Genomic DNA, 17,537 nt, shown 5'->3' with positions numbered 1-17,537 from the left:
CAAGTGGATTTGGGCAGGGGAAGGAGTTTGGGTGGCTCTTGCTCAGGGTGGCAGCAATGTGGGAAGGGGAGACACTTGTGTTAAGCTCTCTGCTTGATGGGGCTGAGTGAATGCTGTACAGCTGGATTCAGGATGGGTCCATGTAGAAAACAGCTAACCCAACAAATCCTCTACAGACACCTGGCCCCAGCTGACCTAACACCTCCTGCTGGGATCTTCCAGATCAACCAGAGATGCTCCCACAGCAACCCTAACCCTAACCCTATTCCCTCCAGCTAACTGATGGAGGCACATGGGAGGTGGGAGGGGTCCCTTAGAAAGCAAGTGAGCTGCTTACGGTTTTCAAAGTAGAATCGGTGGAAATCCAGGCCTTCCACAAGGTTGCCCAGAGCCTCAGGCTCAAAAGCTGTCATTCCAGGGTCACACATCTTCCTGGGGAGCCAGGAAGGGGAGAGAAAAGGGAGAGGTTATCTCACCACTTCTGGCATAAGAGCCTGAAAAACCCAAATGCTTCCTGCTCAGGATGGCTCCCTCCGGCTGAGGCCGAGGAGTGTCTGCAACAACGAGCAAAATCTGACCTCAACCCCGCATTCTGCCCAACCCACCTCTCCTCCTCCCCCCTGATTGGAGTCAGGACCCCACCAAAGCAGGGTGCCTTCTCCATCAATCACCCTCTGCAATTAAACCTCCTCAGACATTGTCATCTTCTTTACAAGAAAGGAAGACATCAGAGAAAAAACTCATATTATCTGCTCTGTCTCAAAATACCCCTGCTGCGATCCTCTGAGGCAGGGATGACAACCTGCACTCACTCAGACATCACTAATTAAATCAGCCTTGGACACAGAAGAGGTGTACTCTGAACAGCATCAGCTCAGCAAGCAGAAATCATCTACACTTCAGAGCAGTCTGTAGCAATCTGGATATAATGGGTTCCATGGATACAAACACTTCTTTCACCATAAGTCATATTTATAATTATTCCTCTTTCTGCAAACCAAAAATTGGGCTCATCCAGGACCAGAGAACTGTGGTCAGCTGAGCACAAGAGCAGCATCAGGCTTGGAAACTGATGTCTCCTTCTTCTCTTGGATGGTCTCCGCTCTCTCCCACCACATCAACCTGGTCACCCTGCCCTGGGCAGTGGTGTGAGAGTGAGAGACCCCAGTCTGGGAGGCTGAGCCCTCACCCAGCCCAAACCCACACTGGGCACACTCACGTGTAGGACTCGAAGTCGCCATTGCTTATTGCTTCAATCAGCTGCTCTGTGACTTTAATGATTTCTTGCTTCCGTACTGTTGGTTTAAAGAGAAAAGGGGAATAAAAGGATAAAACAAACCAGAATCATGTGCTAGTGTTACCATATCTTTATCTCATAAGAAACAGACCACAGGATGTGGGGAGCCTTTGGAACTGTACAGGGAAAAAGCAGGAGAGCGACTGGGGAGAGAGAGGTGGAGAAGGGCTCTTCATCTCCAGATTATTAAAGGGAAAAACTGAAAATGCCTGTAATTTCCTAAAGAGCCAGAAGGTTAATCACCAAGTGGGAAGCTACCCTCAGCCCAAAAGCTGGGACAGGCTGCTCTTGGCTGAAAAGCCTTTTTAAGCTGGGTCCCCCTACCCCATGAACTCATAGCAGAGGCCAACTAGGGCAAGCTGGACCAAGGATGCTCTCGCCTCCCTCTGAAACAGGAGGAGAGGGTCTCAGAAGGGAGGAGAACAGGTGAGTAACATGTGCAGCCACGCCAGGAGATACAATAAGGGACCCTGCAAAGGGCACAGAACTGTACAGCTGCTGCCAGAGATTCCAGGCACTGCCAGTTCATCTGGGAAGGGATGGGCTGCAAGAGTGGCTTTGGGGCTCCCAGGGATGCAGGAGGAGCTGTCAGAGGTAACCCCAGGCTTATTAACAAGGCTCTGCTACAAATGCAAATTGGCATCATGCTTGACTTTTTTTTCCCTTTGCATTGTGACTAATGAAAGGCGAGGGAGCGTGTTCCTAGGAGTTGCTCAGAAAGGTGAGGGAATCCCCTCACTTCCTGAGCACCACCTGCCTCCACAGCCAGGCTCAAGGAGCCCCTCTCCAGGAGGACAAGTTGTCCCATTAGCTCTCATGTCAAGCCAAAGTCCATCTTGCTTTGTGCAGAGGTCACTTCTTCGAGAGACTTTACAAATTAACACCGATAAATTATGCCCTGGGTTATTCTTGGAAAGCTGCCTCTGGCAGGCAGGCGGGCGGCAGACAGGGATTTCCCCTGGAGGCTTTTCCCAAAAGGATGCTTATTTTAAAAGAGCAGACAGGCTGCTATCCCTGCAGATTTCTGCCATTTCCACACCTGCTTTCAGGGAACATCCCTGTTCACGGGAGCACCTCGCTCCTCACCTGCAGTGCCCCAGCTGCTTGTGTCAGCAACCCAGCAGTGAAACCACCTGAGGAGTTAAAACAATTTCTGACAGGCCCTGAGGCAGTTTGATGGTGGTGGATTTTGCTGTGGCAAATACCTCGTGATGGGTGGCCAGACCCATGGGCACCCCTCCAAAACCACCTGCCCACCTTCCCACTTGCCCCCCACTGGTACCTTTGGTGTCTTCGTCCTCAATGGTGGTGTTGGTGCTCTCCGACGATTCCTGAGCAAAGAACAGAAAGGAGACATGGGGTGGTGAGAAGAGTCTTCTCCCCCTGACAGATGGTGCTCGTGTGTTCGACAGCCCCCCGAGTCTGACCCCACAGCGCTCAACTGTGCCAACAGACAGAAACCAAGGAAAACGCCAGCAGGTCCAACCTGTCCTCAACCACAGCTCTAGGGCAGCACTGGCAGAGCCCTCCCTGACCTCCACTCCTTGTCGCCAAGGGCACAAGAGGTGGGCTGTGGAGGGTCTCGTAGGAACGGCGCTGCCTTTCCTACCGACACCTGTGGGGACAGAGATGGGGGCAGGTCCAGGGGCCATGTGGTGGGTTCCTAGGAGCGTTGCCGGAGGGGCAGGGAGAGGGGCTGTGCAGGGGTGGAAGACACCATGTTGACTGTACAATAAAGAGAGAGATGTACAAATTAACAGCGAGGAGGAGCTGGGATGAGAAAGAGGGGACTGTGCAGGAGTGAGAGAGACCACACTGACCGCAGAGTAGGGAGAGAAATGTACAATAAAACAGTGCTTCCAAGACCCACATGGACCACTGAAGGCTGAGACACAGCTCTTTCAAGAAACAGCTGAGCACTACACAGATTTGGGGGGAGAGGGGTACTGACCCCCCGTCTCTCTCCAGGAGCCTCATCAAGGCAACTCTGCTAGCGGAGCTAGAGCAATGGCTCTGCTAGCTCTTCCCAGCAGAGCCTTGCTTGTGTATTACCCAGAAGACCCCGATGTAGGTTGGCAAGGTGTCCCATGACCATACAGTCCCCGCAGAGGCATGGAAGATGTTTCTCCAAGGCTCCTTGGACCGATGCAGCCTGCAGACCTGAGTCAGGAGAACTGGGAGAAACGGCATGAGAACCCATCAGCAAGAACCAGGGCTGGCTTCCCACCAGCTGGTGGCCAGCAAGTGCCTGCACCAACCCTGTTAATGGGGTTTGTGGGTGATACGGCTTTGAGGATGTTCCCTCCAACCCCGCTGTCCCTTCTTCCCTACCCCGAGGTAACTTCCAAAAACAGGGGAAGCTGGAACATGTGAAGAGGCCCAGCAATATCGGCATTTAGGAAGACGAAGGACACTCACCATTAACTGAACGCTGGAACTGGACTTTCTTTTCTGGAAAAACAAGGAGAAGAGATGGAACAGGAAGAGACACAGAGTGAGAAAGGCTGAGAGCAGCACATGAAAGGCAGCAGCTCCTGAGCCACCCTTCTTGGTCCTCATGGGCAAACGAAAGGCGCAGAGGGACTCGTTGCTCCTTGCGGGGATGTGCTGCTGGCTGCGGTGCTGGTGGGTGACTTGCCAGCTCCCTCCCCACATTCCTGACAGCACTTTTCTCTCCTGACCTGCTGCAATCTCTGGGGTTGTTCGTCCCAAGGACCTGGCTAGTCCAGAAGGGAATCTCCTAGGAGTCAGTGACCACTCTGGTGGCCTGTGACCAGGCCGGCAAGTTCACAGGAACAGAAGCGGGATACTGAAAAGCTGAGGCAGCTTCACCACAGCCCTGTGCCCAGTGTGAATGCTGTACTGACTTCTCTGGATCTGCTCTGGGTGCATCTGCTGATGGCACTGACTGCTGTGGAGACACTCCTTTAGCTTGGAAACTAGACCAGTCCTAAGCTGGCTGGTTTAAGGCCAGCAAGGCCTTAAGGCCTCAAGGCAGGCCCACAGCACGGGAAGAAGTCCTGAGCACAGCTCCAAAAAATCAGGACTCTAAAGAGAAGACCTGCACATTTATCTCCATCCTTGACCACTACCACTAGGCTTTAAGGTTTTTGGGTTGGATGACCCCATATCCACTCTTCTGCTTGCAATCCCAAACTACTTCTGGACTCTGCTTCCTTCCTGTGCTCTGCTCCCCATCTCCATCTTTAGTTTAGCTGGGAGACAGGGGGACATACATGCTGACCTCATACCCCTTCTGCACCTCTGGCTCCCAGGGAATGAATCCCAGTGTGCGTCAGGGAATACCAACGTGCAGAAATCAGAATCTGCACTGCCAAGTAACAAAGTACTGTACCAGCATATTTAACAAGGCACCAGCTGTGCCTGCCCTGCAGAGGGGAAAGCAGCACACACTGTGCAAATCTCTTGGAAAAGTCTATGGAGGGACCCATTAGGGTGTGTGGGAGGGCTACAGCATAAAAAGTGGTGATATTCATTGCCCCAAATTTCTCCTTTCACATCCTAACTGGCTCCCACCAGCACCCTCAGTGAGTTTTCCCCTCTACTACTGCTGCTCTCCCTTTCCTCACTAGGTCATAGAATCATGGAATCACAATGGTTTGGATTGGAAGGGTCCTTAAAGATCATCCAGTTCCTAGACCAGATTGCTCAGAGCCCCACCTAACCTGGCCTTGAACACTTTCAGTGATGGGGCACCCACAGTTTCTCTGAGCAATCTGTTCCAGTGCCTCAACACTCTCGCAACAAATAATTTCTTCCTTATATCTAGTCAAAACCTGCCCTCTATCTGTGTGAAGCCATTCACCCTTTTTCTATCACTCCATGCCCTTGTCCAAAGTCCCTCTCCAGCACTCCTGTAACCCCTTTAGGCACCGGGCCATCTGTCAACTCTGGCCCTTCCTTCACCAAAAAATAAAGGTGTCCTAAAGGGCAGAATGAGCTGTGGTATTTTGTCAGGAACCTCATGGAGAAAGGGAGCCACTGGAGCTGGGCTGTTGCAGGAAGGACTGACAGCTTCTGCTACCCAAGGACATGAGACGGGGCAGCAAACTGCAGAAATTTCAGACGCAACAGAATGCAACACAAAGCAGTGACCGCGTCAAGTCTGGACATACAGTAACAGGATGCAACACGGGGCAGTGAGCTCATCGGTTCAGGACGGGACAGGATGCGACACGGGGCAGTGATTCCAGTAGTTTACAATGGGACGAGATGTGACACTACACAGGGCAGTGAAAGTATCATAGCTTCTGGGACCAGAGGACCTCCCACAGACCCCAGAGCAGGGCTCAAGGGGGATTTCTGGTCCCAGGAATGCTTTTAGTAGGTGAGGAACCTCCTCAGGAGGGTGAGTTTCAAGCCCTCTGAGCCTGGGCTGGCACCATGCTGGTGTTGGAGGGCTGTGCAGACAGGCCAGAGGGCAGCTTCAGCTGCCTGCTGCCCACCAGCACAGCTTTGGGCAGGAAAGGCAAGGGTGGCTGCCTGGGACGGGTGGCCAGTCCAGCACGTTACTCCAAGAGGGGACACAACTCTTCTGACAGTGACCCACACCATGTGGCCCTGCTCTGAGCAGGCAGGGCCATTCCCTTCCCACTATGCCAACCACTCAAGGCAGGCTTCCAGGTTCCTACCTTGCTTTCCCAGGCAGTTAAAGAAGTTAAACTGCTCAGTAGTGTCCTTACATCTGCTGGTTGCCCAGTGGGCCATTAGAGCTTCAGCCACAACACCCAGCCTCCCCGTGCCCCCCTGAATGAGTTATGCTGCAGGTCCCCCCAGGCTGAACATGTGAATGAGAGGTAGGGATGATTATGCTGAAGGTGGATAATGCAAGGAAGCTGTTGGGAGTGAGCTTGTCTCTACCTTGTCTGCTCCTCCTTCACCTTCCTGGCCATCTAGCCAAGCTGTCTCCCCTTTACTTGTTGAAAAGGGGGCAATAAAAAAGCAAATTCATTCTCAGGACTGGTTCACACTTTTCAGATGAGTGCTGGTGGGTAGATTGCAGTTGGAATGAAGCCTCATGATCTGCTCCCTTCTTGCCAGCAAGGGCTGGGGATGCAACCCAGCCTCTCTGATCCCACTCTGAAACCAGACTCTCCTCACTGAGTTTCAGTGAAGAACCAGAAGGCTGTTCACCCAAACAAGCTATTTTGCTACAACAGGAAGTGCCTCTTTTCCCAGGATAATGTCTGCCCTCAAAGCTCCTTTGAAGTCCAACAGGGAGCATCATTAGCAAGTTGAGCTGGCAAATGGTTGTCTACCACAACACAGAAATTCAAAGCTGTCCCTTTCTGCTGGGAAAGTAGATTCAGGACTGCACCTGATGAAGCCTCTTCATCCAGCAATCTCTCCTTTAACAGCTAAAAAATGCATCTTCTGTTTGGTCTCCTCAGTGCTCCAGCAACTTGTACCAAGTCAGCTCTACCTGTGGTGTCACATCTTAGGTGACTCTCAGAAGCCACTGGGACCTCAGAGCAGCAGAGGACAGGCCAGCAGTGGCTGGTACATGGGGTGTTGTGACTATCATAGGATCTGCCAGCACTAGCCCTATTAATTCTGTCCTGGGAGTCTCATGATATCCTGACAGCCCAAAGTAATGTCCTCTCAGAGCCATGCAGGCCGTCAGCTTCATGCTGCAGAATAACACTGCACAGCCAGAATGGCCTCTTGTGGAGCTGAGCCCACGTTTGGAGAGCTGTGCATGGTCTCAGTCCTTGCAGGCTTCTCCTGTCCCAGCTGCTCGGTCTGGGAAGAGTGAGAGAAACATATGCCATCCCTAGGCCTCTGGCTTCACCAACTATTTGTACAGAGGAAGGAAGAAGCTGGCAAAGGTCTCTGCTCTTCCAAAGCCCTGCACCCATCACAGCCCAACAGTTGGGTCCCTGCAAAAGGGAAGGTTCTGTAGGTTCTCCCAGGAAAGGGCCCCTATGGAGGAAGGAGAGCAGCCACACTGCAGTCGGGCTCCCAAAGCTCTGCCCGATGATGGAGGATGTCACCACGATGGAGGATGTCTCCAGCTCTCCCTTGCTGAGTGATCCATTGTATTCACGAAGGAAACGGGTAAGGAGAGAAAGACCCTCTCATGGACCATTCCTTCCTGCAGGAGGAGTTTGACAGAGCTCAATAACCACTGCTATCCACCACATCTCCGAAACAGCACAATTTTGCTGCCTCCTGGAGCTGCCTTGTCCTGGAGCAGAGCTGTGGCCCCACCTCAAAGGTGCTGAGGAACCTGCAGGCTCTGCAGCCCAAAAACCAAGACCCACCAAGCACCAGCTTGTTTTTAGGACATTACCAAGCCATTTACTCTGTCGAAGCATCACCATGTTTCTTTGCTGTCTGCACTGGGCACAGAGAAAAAGCAGCACTGCCAAGGGAGCTGAAAGCACTCATGTGTCACCCCACAGCACACCAGCCCTCGGGACAGGATAGGACAGGAATTGGGAGCAGTCTCACCAGCTGCAGCAGGACCCCCATGCTGAGCGAGCAGATGAGGCCACCCATCCCGCTAGATAGCTGCTGTCGGAGCCACGGCTCTGGGCTGCAAAGCCGCCTCCTCCTGTCCCCTGTCCTGGTCCAGCCTCTGCCTCTCCCCCTTCCTGGGGGCAGCGAGGAACAAGTGCACATTGCCGGCAGAGGGACAGCAGCGAGTTTCCGTAGTGCACCCTCCAGCACCAGCCCGCTCCCCTCGTCCGCTGCGCTGCGAAGCCTCCTGTGCGCTGCCCGTGCTGGCAGGAGCGCAGCCGGGGGCGCGGGGACACACCGGGACAGCCGAGCCAACAGCTGCCCTTTAAAGTGCAGGGTGTCGCAGGGACTGCCGGCCACAGGCACACGGGCACAGCACGGAGACCCCCACGGCCAGCAGGGCAGGGAAACGCTCACCGCCGGCACGGCACAGAGACCCCCAGCACCGCCCCAGCCACACAGGGCACCGGGGCTGAGCTTACCTTTACGCCGTCATTCTTCTTGTTGCCACCACTTTTGCCTCCTGGAGAGAGGAGGAAGGAGATTAGCAGAGCTAGGCAGGGCACCAAGACCAGCAGGGCGAGGATCAGCAGCATGGTGCCGGGTGCCAGGGCGGCAGGACCCCCAGGCCCGGCTGCTGGGGTTCGTCTTCTCTCCAGCAATCACCGGTGAGACCCGTGGGAGCTCAGGGGCGACCTTGCCAGCACTGTCCTGTCCTACCCCAGTGGCTCTTGGCCAGGGGCATGACCCGTGTCCTAACGTCACGCCAAGGCCCCGGGGCGGCTGGAGGGGGCCGGCAGAGCACAGGCGGGCTCTGGCCGGGCGGTGCTGTTGACCCGGCGTGGTGCAGTGTGGAGGAATGGGCTGCCCGCCTGCCACCCTCTAATTTTAGCCCCATGCTGCCGGGATCATGTGCTGCCGGCCCGCCGGCCCGACAGCTGCAAGCCCGCATTTTGACAAGGATGAAAAGCAGGCGCCTTCCCCTGTGCCCACCCACCGCTACCGGCACTGCCCCAGCCCCCCCCTCCCCCGGCTGCAGAAGCCGTCCCTGAGCCCCCAGCGCAGGACGGGACCCACGGAGCCCATCGCCCATCGCCCGCCCGGCCCGCCGTGCTCCCGGGCCGGGGAGCCTGCGGAGCCTGCGGAGCCCCGGGGCCGGGCGTGGGACGGGCAGCACTGGGGAGATGCTTCTGAACTTCCTGCCTTTTGATGCTTCCTGTCCGCCTCTCCTGGCGTGGGGCCTGACATCGGATCCCCCCAGCTGCTGGACTCCTCCAGCGCCCGCCGCACAGTGCTAAATGTGTCAGCACGATCCCCCCGCCACGACAAATGCAGATACCAGCCCTGACCACAGCCCTCTGCCCTGGCACCCCTGCCCACCTGCTACACCCGGCACTCGGGGAGCCTCAGCAAAGCACCCTGGAACACCCAGTTAACCCCAAACAGCTGCCAGCAGCCAGCTCAGCAGCGTGCAGGGCTCGGCTGGTGTGTCCCTGCCCTGTGGAAGCGCTGCAGGGCCACCCCCAGCGCTGGGAAGGGCTGGAAGTGACAGCGGCGGGATGAGCTCTGCAGTCGCATGGCTCCGTGTGGTTCCATGCCTGGGGAATCGCCTGTGAAATCCCAAGTGCAGTGAGGTGTCCCCAGAGGGAACAGCTCTCAGGGAGGGCACTGGAGCAGAGGGGCTTCTGGCTGCACTGAGACCCCTCCAGTGCACAGGCTGGGCTGCCATGCTCGGTCCTGTCTCCATAGCAGCCCTCGGGATGTAGGGAGGCAGGAAGAGACTGGGGAATCGTGCAGGATTAGCATCCACCTGCCTGGGGAGAGACCTGTGAGATCCTGCTGCCTTCTGCCTGCGGTGGCACCAGGGGCATTTCCCTACTCCCGATGCAGAGGATGCTCTTCCTGAGCCACAAACATCTCCAGGAGTACACAAAACCAGCTGCTTGAGCTCTGGCTACCCCCAGCACCCACATCCCCGTCCCTGCACAAGCCAGATGGTTGGGTGCATACACACCCCAAAACCCTAAAGCACTGTGGATCACTGACCCTCAACCACACACTTTTTTTCTTGCATCCCAAGCCAGCAGCCAGCCTGGAGGTGCCGGATGACCTCTCCTAGAGGAGCACCCAAAGCCAGACATCCCCAAAGGCACAAGGCTGCAACCTCAGCCTCTCTGTGACACATGAGGCAAAGCCAGCTCTCCAGAGACCATACAGATTTGCCCTGGGTATCCTGTAAGACAAGGAGACGAGTCCCAGAGACAGCACCTACCCGAGAAGTTCCTGGTGGCCAGCATGGTGGTGAGGATGGCTCCCTGAAAGACAAGGAAGGCAGAAGGAAGGGGTGTGCCAGACCCTGGCCCCCTGCTGCTCCCCCCATCTCTGGGGGAGGAAAGCCCTGCTCAGCACCTGTCTCCCAGCCACTGGAAGGAAGGAAACTGGCCCACGGACTGATATTCTTCTGCCATCAAAAGCAGCTCTCAATACCTGACTCCATATCCCCAGCACCATGGCATTGGGTTGCGTTCTCCAAAACTGCCTTCCCTCTGAGATTAAAGGGATAATAAATATCTGTGGGGCACTTCTCAGTCTCATACTACCTTGTCCAAGATGAAGCACAACCCCACGGACTGGGGCCAGCAGCTGGCAAAAAAGGGACCCACTGGGAGTGGAACTGGATTTAATTGTGATTAAAGCTGTGCCAGCTCAGAGCAGCAGGGCAGGGACTGCTCATGGGAGCCACGCAAAGATCACCACCACAAAACAACATTTGTAAAAATCTTTCCCCTTTTCCAGCTGAGTCTACTAACTAGTTGCTAAGTGTATAATGAGATTACTTTGGACTAATTGCTTACAGTAATGGATTACTATTTTGAAGCGTATGCCTGAACTAATTTGATTACTTGTCTAGCTGAAAAGTAATAATAGTTTATAGCCAGTTTCTTTGCTTGATAATCTTGTTAGTAGCCTGCAGCTGTACTGCTCTGTGCCACACTGAGTTCAGGCCTGGAGCACTGACGGCTCTGGCTGTGGCACAGACCAGCCTCATCCTGCTCTGCAGGAGGCATTGTGATTTCCAGAGCCCATTCCCAGCTCCCTGCTGCTGGCTGAGACTGAGCAGCACGCGGAGATGGGTGCCTCAGGGGGGTGCTCAAGCTGGTGATGGTGATTTCAGAGGGGTCCAGGCCGCGGCACTCGGCAGCATCCAAGAAGGGAAAGGCTGTGGGGCTGCTGGGTTGGGTGAGTTTTTTGTCTGTCTGTGGATCACTTTATTTCTTGGCTGCAAAGAGTCTTGGCCATCAGGCAAAGGGTCTTAGTGTGCCTCTCAGGCCTGTGTCCAGCCCCAAAAAGAAGCTATCTTGACAGTGGCTCCAGTGGAAAAGTCCTCACTCCAGTGTCCAGTGTGACTCAGTGGTTTCCTTCAGTGCCTGTCTCTGAGCAGCTGGGAGTCCCAGCCAGATGAAGCTGTCACCCTACTCAGTCTCTCTCCCCTTCTTCACAGTGGGGGTCCCCAAATGCCCATCACCCCCACACCACTGCCCATAGACACCACCCTGTCATTTCCCACCCAGGGAACAAGCCCACCAATGACCTGATGATGCATTTGGCAGCCAGCTTGGACAGAGTTACCTTCAGCTTCCTGCGGGCATTGAACTTCTTCAGACAGTCCACCGTCTCCTGCCTGTGCATGCATGATGCCACGGTGGCACGGTGCTGGGGGGAGAGAGACCTGGCTCAGAGCAGTGCTGGAGGGAAGGGGCTCCCCAGCCCAGCTCTCACATGCACACACACGTGTATGATCTCCCATGGCCGAAGCACGGGCCAGAGCTGCCTGCAGCAGCAGATTAAAGTTTAATGGGCAGTGGGAGATCGAAGCTTTGGAGTCAGCAGGATCTGCTCTGGTGGTGGGGGTGTGTGGAGAACTGGCTGCCCCCTGAGTTAACCCCTTGACTGACCAGCCATGTTTAGCAATGTGCTCAGGGTTTGCACGTGTGTGGTTAAGCACACTGACTCCTCCTGCCTTTAGGATCTGATTCAGAGTAAGAACCAGCAGCTGAAACAATGGGATGCAGTGAAGGGTGGAGGAATGCTGCTGGGGTGGGTGGATGGATAAACACGAGCCCACTCCCATTGCCTCTGAAGAAAGACCCCCCCAGCACAGTGTGACACTGAGAAATCAGCCTGTCCCCACCAGGGCAGGGAGCACGTGTGTCCCTCCCATCACCAAGACCCCCAGGAACATGCTGTTCACATTCACAAGCTTTTTTCTGCTGTAAAGCCCCAGGGGAAATGCTGCTGTGAGAACACTGGGAGGAACCATGCCAGGAAACCATCTTCCCAGGATGGAGAAGAGAGCTGGCAGCATGTTTGTTAACAAGTGATCCCCAGTGAGATGTTCCCCACTTGTGAATCCCCACATCTCTCTACCTTCAGTCCCAACTCACCGATATCCAGGGGTGCTTCAGAGCCTCTGCTGCCGTGATGCGCTTGGATGGGTTTATGGTCAACATCTTGTTGATGAGATCTTTTGCTTCAGGAGTGACCGTGTCCCATTCAGGGGAGGGGAACTGCCAAAGCAAAGGAACGAGAATGAGAGATGGCAGAGAGCCCCTCTGCACTTGGGTTACTTCTCCTGCAAGTTGGGACAGGTTGGAGAAATGGTAGCTGCTGGAAAGAGCTGCCAGGTAGAAAACTGAATAGCAGGAGTGGAAGAAGAAAGTTGGAAGGCTCAGGACAAGACCTGTCTCTCCCACCAAGTGTCTCTGAGGTACTCCAGTGTGTGCACCTGGGCATGGCAACGAGGCCAATGCTCTGTGACCAGGGCAGAGGAAAGTACTCGTTCCCATCTGTCTGAATCTGTCCTGGTTGCTCGTCCAGAGCAGCAGGCTGTGAGGCAGGGACAGCAGGAGAGAGAGGAGACTGTGAAAAGGGGCAGCAAGACAAACCCACTCACATCGTAAGCCCCAGCCTTGATCTGCTGGTAGAGTCGGTGTTGGTCTTCATCCCAGAAGGGTGGGTACCCAACCAGCAGGATGTAGAGGATGACACCTGCCCAGGAGAGGAGATGAGATCAGTGGGAGAGAATTCATTGCTGGAGGCAGGAGCACACAAAGCCTGGGGACTGGTCAAACTCAAGCAAAGAAACAGAAATTAGGGAAACATGAAGATTTGCTCGCTGTTTAAAGAGCAAAAGGCTTGTTGGTGGGTCCAGTTCAGCACCTGGGGAGGTTCAAGGCTCTAGCAGCCACCATGCAGAGCACAAAGTGGGTGCCCTGGCAAGGGTGGGTGATGGTTCCTCCTCACCATGGATGGGAAAGGGCTTCCCTATGGCTGCAACTGCATGGAGGTATTGCCTGGCTCCAGCAGCACCACAGGGAAAAGAGGCAGTACCTCACCTCACTGGGCTTTGGGCACATAACAAGGGGGGTGATCCTTCAGAGAAGGATGCCACTGAATTGGGAGAGAGTGTGTTGCCCAGGGTAATGTTCCACCTCCTGAGTAAATCCTCCACCCTGACTTCCCTGAGATGTGACTGGCAACTGCGACTTGGGACATGCTGGATGAGCGGCCAGCCTCATCCCGCCCAGCCCAACCTGCTCCCGGCATTCCAGCCCCGCTCTGACTTACCGCAAGCCCACAGGTCCACGGCTTTGCCATAAGGGTCCTTCCGGAGCACCTCGGGGGAGAGGTATCCCGGGGTGCCGGCGAAACCTGGGACAGACGGGCAGACAGCCGTCAGACAGCCCCGTCCCCGCACAGCAGGGACTGCCCCCGGCCAGGCACAGCGAGAGCCGAGTGCTGCCCCATCCCGACCCGCTAGGACAGACACCCTCCTTCCACAAACCTCTGGGACTCCCGAGGGCAGAGCAAACTCTGCTTTTCTGCACCGCCAAAGCCCAGATGGCGCCTAGGGCTGGAGTGCCCTGCTGTGCACTTCCAGCGCTTGGAAGAGGCTTTCCTCCCACTGGTCTGCCCCTGTTGCCAGCTTGTCCATCTCACCATGACACCTCGGTGACTCACAGAGTCCCTGTGGAGCTGTTTGCTCCACATCAGCCTGGGCTGGTACTGCTGGGACCCTCCCACAACCTGGGCTCGGGGTCCTGGAGCCCCCCTGAACTAACATGCCAAGGAGGGCTGGAGGAGACCTCACCTCTGGCCAGTCCTACTCACCAAACCACGCTTGCTGGTCCCCCTCCACCTCGATGGCAAGGCCAAAGTCAGCCAGCTTGACGGCAGCACCCTTCAGCTTGGATGCCAGCAGCAGGTTCTCGGGCTGCAGAAGGAGATGGGGTTGGAGAGGAGTGAAAACCCCTCAGGGGCTCTGCTTTTGGCAGGGGGAGCTTCCCAGCACAGCACAAAGCAAGCTCTGGGTGTGCTCCCTAACTGCTTTGTCCTGCTCTGGTGTCCCTGGATCCGTAGGGGATCATGGACTGCAAAGACCTCCCTACCCCATCTCCCTTGTGTCATTTCACTCCGGAGCTGGTCTTTGCTCCGTGGCTTTCCCGCAGCCCTACACGTGTTCCTCCCTGCTGTTTCAGCAGCCCTGAAGGACTCCGGGCATTGTTCCACAGTGCTTTGCATCACAGATGGGGTCCCCTGTCCTCCCACAGGCACTCCCCCTGCAGCTCCTACCTTCAGATCCCGGTGAACCACCCCCATCTGGTGGCAGTGCAGGACGGCCTCCAGGATCTGCTGGATGCAGTGGCTGTGGGAGAGAGGAGGAAGCTCACACAAGTGGCCGGTGAGGCAGAGTTTTGTCAGACACTTCTATTCTGCTGCATTTCATCCCTCTCCCCCTCACACTTCCCATCAGCAGCCCTGCAGCACAGCTCAGCATCCCCCTCCACCGAAACCCACACACCTGTGGGGAGCAGTTCTAACCCAGTAAGAGCCCAGCAGAGCTATTGGACACCAAGTAATGGTGAGCAGGAGCTTAGGGGACACAGCTGAGCCCGTGGGGACCCCACAGGAGCAGCACTGGAGGCGGGGAGCTGTAGGCAAACAGTAGAACCACAACACCAGCAAAGATTTGGTCTCCAAACCCAGGCAGAGATGTGCTCTATGCAACCTTTGCTCCAGCCCCATTTCCCTGCTCTCCTCTAATGCAGGTGGCTCTGCTGTGTCTGCTTGCTTTATATCTAGTTCATTACATTCCAGCTCTGCTGTGTGCGTGAGACAGGAAGGGAAAAAGACAGAGGCGCTGATCACTTCTGCTCCAAAACAGCTTGTGTGCAAGGCAGAAGGTCTTTATTTACATGCATTTTATTTTATTTGTATGACACTAATAAGTGGATGGGCTGTAAGTGGATTCAGTGCAGGCAGCCCATTAAATGAGATTGTTTTCTGCCTAGAAATAAAGAATATTTCCGTGCAGAGAGGTAGTGTAGAGTTTACAACCCCTTTGGATATCCATACAGGCTCTGCTTAGCCTGGGGGCAAAGCCAAGAGGCACAGTGATACCTGGAGATTGGAGAAGGCCAGATCATGTCCCCTCAAAAGACTGAGACTAATGCTGTCCCCTGGATGAACTGCAGAGACCAAAGGGGTGGCTGAGATGGCTCTGCAGAAGGTACCTGGAAAGTGCCAGTGGGAGTGTGGGAGGGAGCAGAGCTCCAGCACAGCCTGTCTTGACTGCTCCACCTCAGTGCTTTCAAGTGGCAAATGCCAGAGAAACGCTTGCAGACGGCTGGAATGCAGCTCCAGGGGGAAGGAGTAACATCCACAGGGTGTCTGTGCTATGGTGGCCCTGGCTGGCCACCAGCCTGGTGTTGTGTTTCCTCCTGCCAGCCTGGGGAGCCCTGGTGCCCCCAGAACAGGCAGTCCTGGTGCCCCCAAACCAAGGAGCCCCCAACCCCAACACCCTGTTCATTTACAGTGAGGTCAGATGTTGGCTATCCCAATTTCCTGGGGAATGAGGATGCTGTGGCCAATGTCTGGGAGCCATCTGATTCAAAGTGGAAACCAGTCCCATGGCAGCACATGAACTTCTTGGCACAGGAGTTGAGGGAGTTAGAAAGAGCATTTTGGATGGGGTTGGTTTTTTTTTTTTGCACCACAATTCTGGTCTATGAGTATGTGTTGCAGAATGTCTGTAAAACACCTCCCAGCACAGAATGAGCTGGTGCTGCAGAAATCCATCGTGTAGGACCCTGGGAGGGAGCAGCTTGTGGGAGAAGGGGACACCTCCTGTCCCCTCCACAGCCTGGCTCACCTGGCATCCGCTTCGCTGTAGTACTCCCTGGCCACAATGTCCTCAAACAGCTCTCCGCCGGTGACCCTGCGAGGGAACAGGGGCAGCTGATTGACTGACAGCGCACTCAGCCCTGGCAAGCCCCCCAAAAATGTCACTGCACCATGCATGGGGGGAGAAGCAGGGGAGCAGCACAGGGTCCTGCCCTCTGCCCGGCTTGGGGAACCCGAGTCTGGTTCAAAGCCAGCCTGCAGGAGGGGCTCGGGCGAGGTGGAGGTCACGTCGCCCCGGGGGAAGCACGGAGCTGCCCATGGGTTAGGGGATGTGGTGAACCATTACTCACAGGTCAAATATCAGGTAGTGGTGGCCCTCTTCAGAGATGCTGTCGTGGAGCCTCACTGCGGCAGAGACAGAAGGGTTATGGGATGCACCTGGCTCCCACCCCGCTCCCTGGGAATGCCTTTGCTCCCCTTTGGGCACAAGTAGGAGCTGGAGAAGGGAGCAGCAGGGCTATTCCTCTTGCTATTGCCACTGGCTGGGTGGGAGTCCCTGCTCACCAGGGGACCCCAGCCATGGCCCCAGCCTGGGGCAGTTGTGCAAGGCTCAAAGATCACATCCAAATCGGGGACTGCCCCTGGGCCATGCCTGGCCAGGGTTCCAGGCAGCTGCTGGGCTATCTTGGGCACTGGGCAGGCTGCAGGCATGGGTGTCCCCAGTCCCATCAGGAGCCGTGCCCAAGCAGAGGGAGAGCTCAGCAGGGAGTTGACCTGACAGCTCTGGCACCCACAGGGCTTTTTTATTTTCTGCTCATGACCTTCTTTTTCTTCCTTTTCTCCTTGGGAATCTCCAAGGGATGAATTTCCCCGTCTCCTGGCACCCTCTCCCCTTGGGCACACTCCTTGCCAGGTACAGGTGGGTACAAACCTGTCACCCTGGAGCTGCATGCTGGTTACTCAGGCTCAGATCCCTGCTCACACTGAGCAGGCAGGTGTGCAGCAAGGGGACAGGCACAGAAACAGGTAGGGTGGATAAACAGAGACTTGTCCAGCATCCTCTGTCCCCTACCTCATATTTTGTTTGATTCTCTTGAGGCTATGAATAATGAATGTTTCCTCTCTCTCACCTGGTTTCAGCCTGATACAACTTTCAACATATTTGAGAATGCTGGGAATCAGGGAGGAAAAAAGAAACATTCAGGTGAGAGATTTTGTGGGAGTTTTTACTCCTAGCCCCCTTTTGCTGCACCTAAAATCAGCTGAGCCTTATATGGAAACATCCTCCAGACTCAGTGCCAGCCAGGGGAGATAACCACCCCAGCACTGAGAGCAGACGCTGCACTGTGTCACTCTTATCTGCCAGGCCAGCAAACACCACTTTGCTGGTCCTTTTCCTGTCTCCAAGCTCTGTCGGCAAATCCAGTGGCTGCCAAGCGCATGTTGCCAGCAGTGTCACCTCACCTGGCCAGGCCACAGAGCAAATGAGGTCTGATGAGCTGGTCTTTTCCATCTCTTGTGGTCTTGACTACTGACACAACTTGCTCATCTTATTTCCCAACTATCCTTCCCC

General features: G+C 55.4%; 1 protein-coding gene across 2 annotated transcripts in view; it reads right to left on the bottom strand.

The window, feature by feature from the left end:
- The window catches only part of CAMK2A (calcium/calmodulin dependent protein kinase II alpha), a 34,120-nt gene that overhangs the window by 5,267 nt on the left and 11,316 nt on the right, over positions 1-17,537 (bottom strand). The window contains exons 4-17 of one of the 2 annotated variants that reach the window (XM_005523573.3): positions 16,315-16,369; positions 15,993-16,058; positions 14,414-14,486; positions 13,952-14,054; positions 13,409-13,492; positions 12,735-12,829; positions 12,226-12,348; positions 11,411-11,494; positions 10,053-10,095; positions 8,263-8,303; positions 3,716-3,748; positions 2,580-2,628; positions 1,220-1,295; positions 338-432 (exon numbers count right to left, since the gene is read on the bottom strand). In XM_005523573.3, coding sequence (XP_005523630.1) covers positions 338-432; positions 1,220-1,295; positions 2,580-2,628; positions 3,716-3,748; positions 8,263-8,303; positions 10,053-10,095; positions 11,411-11,494; positions 12,226-12,348; positions 12,735-12,829; positions 13,409-13,492; positions 13,952-14,054; positions 14,414-14,486; positions 15,993-16,058; positions 16,315-16,369 — 1,020 coding nt within the window. The remainder of the gene's footprint in view (positions 1-337; positions 433-1,219; positions 1,296-2,579; positions 2,629-3,715; positions 3,749-8,262; positions 8,304-10,052; positions 10,096-11,410; positions 11,495-12,225; positions 12,349-12,734; positions 12,830-13,408; positions 13,493-13,951; positions 14,055-14,413; positions 14,487-15,992; positions 16,059-16,314; positions 16,370-17,537) is intronic. The other variant, XM_005523574.3, reaches the window with a different exon arrangement.

The sequence above is a fragment of the Pseudopodoces humilis genome, chromosome 17, assembly GCF_049639895.1.
Source record: "Pseudopodoces humilis isolate 2021_Gansu_Grassland_sample_001 chromosome 17, ASM4963989v1, whole genome shotgun sequence".
Taxonomy (NCBI): Eukaryota; Metazoa; Chordata; class Aves; order Passeriformes; family Paridae; genus Pseudopodoces; species Pseudopodoces humilis.
Note: the sequence above shows the minus strand (reverse complement) of the source record. Positions and strands in the feature narration are given on the sequence as shown.